Source organism: Echinops telfairi, unplaced genomic scaffold (genome assembly GCF_000313985.2).
Source record: "Echinops telfairi isolate 266 unplaced genomic scaffold, ASM31398v2 ScPeMD7_60;HRSCAF=208, whole genome shotgun sequence".
In the NCBI taxonomy this organism is placed as follows: Eukaryota; Metazoa; Chordata; class Mammalia; order Afrosoricida; family Tenrecidae; genus Echinops; species Echinops telfairi.
The window spans coordinates 33,077,883-33,080,796 of record NW_022103958.1 but is presented as its reverse complement, the minus strand read 5'-3'; the positions used below and the strand labels follow the sequence as shown (position 1 = coordinate 33,080,796).

The 2,914-nt window shown below is 52.8% G+C and overlaps 1 protein-coding gene across 1 annotated transcript in view; it reads left to right on the top strand.

Annotated features, from left to right (window-relative positions):
- Positions 1–2,194: 2,194 nt before the first annotated feature.
- ZDHHC13 (zinc finger DHHC-type palmitoyltransferase 13) overlaps positions 2,195–2,914 on the top strand; it is a 52,353-nt gene continuing 51,633 nt past the window's right edge. The window contains exon 1 of the mRNA XM_004711594.2: positions 2,195–2,275. Coding sequence (XP_004711651.2) covers positions 2,249–2,275 — 27 coding nt within the window. The 5' untranslated portion in view covers positions 2,195–2,248. The remainder of the gene's footprint in view (positions 2,276–2,914) is intronic.

Here is a 2,914-nt window from a genome sequence, read left to right as displayed (position 1 = left end):
ATGTCACCCATCTCCATTCCAGATACATTTGTTTAATCTTATCAAATTAATATTACAGGGTAAGAGGAGTCATCAGAAGCTTTGGTAGCACCGTGGTTAAGCACCAGGTGGCCTACTCAAACTCTCAGTGGTTTGAACCTGCCAGCCTGCTCTGCAGAAGAGAGATGTAGCCATGAAGATTCACAGCCTGCGAAACCCTATGGGACAGCTCTTTGTCCTATAGCGGAGGTGGGGAACCTTTTCTGCCAAGGCCCTTGGATATTTATAAAATCATTAGTAAGCTGTATGGAATGATCAACTAAAAAATTAACCTGCTGCATCTAGTCAAACCTTTGCTTGGTCTCAGAAACCCACAGAGACATTTCTACCCTGACCCATAGGGCCGCCCTCATTAGAGATAGACTTGATGGCATTGATTTGTTGTAGGATATTTGTTGTTGTTGTTGTTGTTAGGTGAGAAGATGGCCAGAACCACTTCTCTTGGGTGAAGTGTATGATGTTGGCTGGGATTGATGGTTTGGGGGTCTTATGAGGAGCCCTGATGGCCTGGAGGTGAAGTGCTGGGCTGCTGTCTGCGAAGTCGGCAGTCGGAACCCATCGGCTTCTCTGAGGGAGAAAGACAGGGCTTTGTACTCCCATGGAGAGTTTCAGGGGCCCTTCCACCCTGTACCATCAGATCCCTATGTGTTGGAATCAACTTGTTGGCAGTGAGTTTGATTTGGAGTTTTCTATAGACCGTGGGCCGGACCTTTCCCACCCCTGGCCTACAGGGCCCAAGTATAGACTTGACAGCACCATTTTTGTTTTGTTTCTTTGCTTGTTTTGCTCTAACCTTTATAAACAGCCTCCGTTCTTCCAAGGAGGGAGCAAACATGTGGGAACCAACCCTAACAGGCAGGGCTGGGCTGGGAGAAGGGGAGTGCCATGGTACCTCTGCCAAAATAGGACTCAATAGAAAGGCTCAGACTGCAGGCCAAGGTCCAGATGAGCAGGTCTAACTCAGGTGCGTCACTTGACACTTCTTCCAGGGAGGGCTACCACCCCTCCCAAGGCCCACTGTGGTGTCATGTTTTCTGTTCTTTTTCAAAATACTTAATCTAGTTCAGATAGGCAACAGACACATAATAGAATAATCGCAAACAAAAACCTGTGTTCAATGGTTAAGGATCCCTGGTGGTGCTGTGGGCTAGGTGTTGGGGTGCTAACTGCAAGGTTGCTGGTTCAAACCCACCAGATGCAAGCATTATCCTAGATCCACAGCCTTTCCATCAGGACAAGACTGTACACAGCAGGGCAGCTGGTGTGTGTGTGTGTGTGTGTGTGTGTAAACATAAGATTTCCAAGACTGTACATCATTTCTAGATTGGTTTGTAGTTTTGAACTTTGCAAGTGCACGCCCACGCACGCACGCACGCACACCCGCGCGCGGACACACACACAAACACACACACAGAACCTGGTGCCTCTGCGGGATAAGTGCTGGGCTGCTAACCACAAGGTCGGCAGTTCAAAATCACCACTTGCTCCCATAAAGAGGCGCGATCTCAGAAACCTTATGTAGAGTATGAGCTGGAACTGACTTAATTGGCAGTGGGCTTGAGATAGATACAGAAATAGAGAGTTTTGTTTGAGACAGGAGTTCTAAATTGTAGAAGTGACTGGCCGAGGGTCATTGAGGTGGAGTGTGGCAAATGTCTGAAAGCAGACATTTGTTCCTCTTTGATTATGTGTCATTTTTGGCCGAGGGACCTTTTCTCATTTAATCTTCCGGACAATTCTGAGAGGTAGACGCCTTTATTTTCCCCATTCCACAGAGTCGGACTCAGATGGAAAGGAAGAGACTTTCACAAGGTCATTTTGCAAATAGCCAAGTTCAGATTTGCTCTCAACGGATTTCGTTAATATTGGAATAACGACCTGATGCTATTCCTGAGCAGCGAGCAGGAGAGGACTCCTGGGATGCAAGGTGGCCCGCCTCGGATGAGGCTGGGGGCGGTCAGAGGGCAGGCCGGGGGCGGGGCTTCAGCCCCCGGCGGCGCGAAAATCCCGCCCCTAAGCGAAGAGAGGGCTGGGATTGGCTTTCCTGAGGCTGATTGACCGCGCTGGGCGCCAGCGGAGGCCGCGCGGCGGAGGCGGGGCCGCGAGCAGGAAGTGGGAGTAGGGGCAGCCCTAGGCGTGCTGGTGCCCCGGCTGCGGCCGCCACTGTGCCCAGTCGCCAGCGCCTCCACTGTGGTGCGCACCTAAGGACATGGAGGGCCCGGCTCTGGGCTCGCAGGTGAGTGCGGAAGGCCGCCTGTCCTGGGGTCCCGGAGAACGGCGGCAGGGAAAGGGAGGATGTGGGAGAAGGGCCTCTGGGGACGCTGGGACCTGGGCCTGGGAGGCGGGAACCTGGAAGCATCGAGAAAGGTGCTGGGAATTCTCTGGGCGGCGAGCAAGAAGAAAAGAGAGACGGGATGAAGGCCCCAGGTGGCACCCCCAGCCAGGGCGCCCCCTGTGGCAGGGGCCCCGATGCCCGGTAGGGACCGCTGTGGGCTGCCGAGGGAGAAGGTGGCCATCCCTGGGAGAGGTGTCCGGTGACACACCTGAGTTGGACCAGCCCATCTTGACCTTGGCCTGGAGTCTGAGCGGTTCTTTGATTGATCCTTTTCTTCTGACTGAGGCACCTTCTCCCAGCCCAGCCCTGGTTCAAGGGTGGTTCCCACATCCCGCTCACTCCCTAGAAGAAATGTGGCTGTTTATTTAGGCTATAGCAAAACCAGATATACACACATACACCTTATTGTTTAGGTTGCAGCAAAAGAAACACACACACCCCATCCCACTTCCCGACGCCCTGGATGGAGTTCCAACGCATAGTGGTGACTCTGAAATAGAACCGTCCTCGGAGTGCCCTGGACTTCTAACCTCAAGGTCG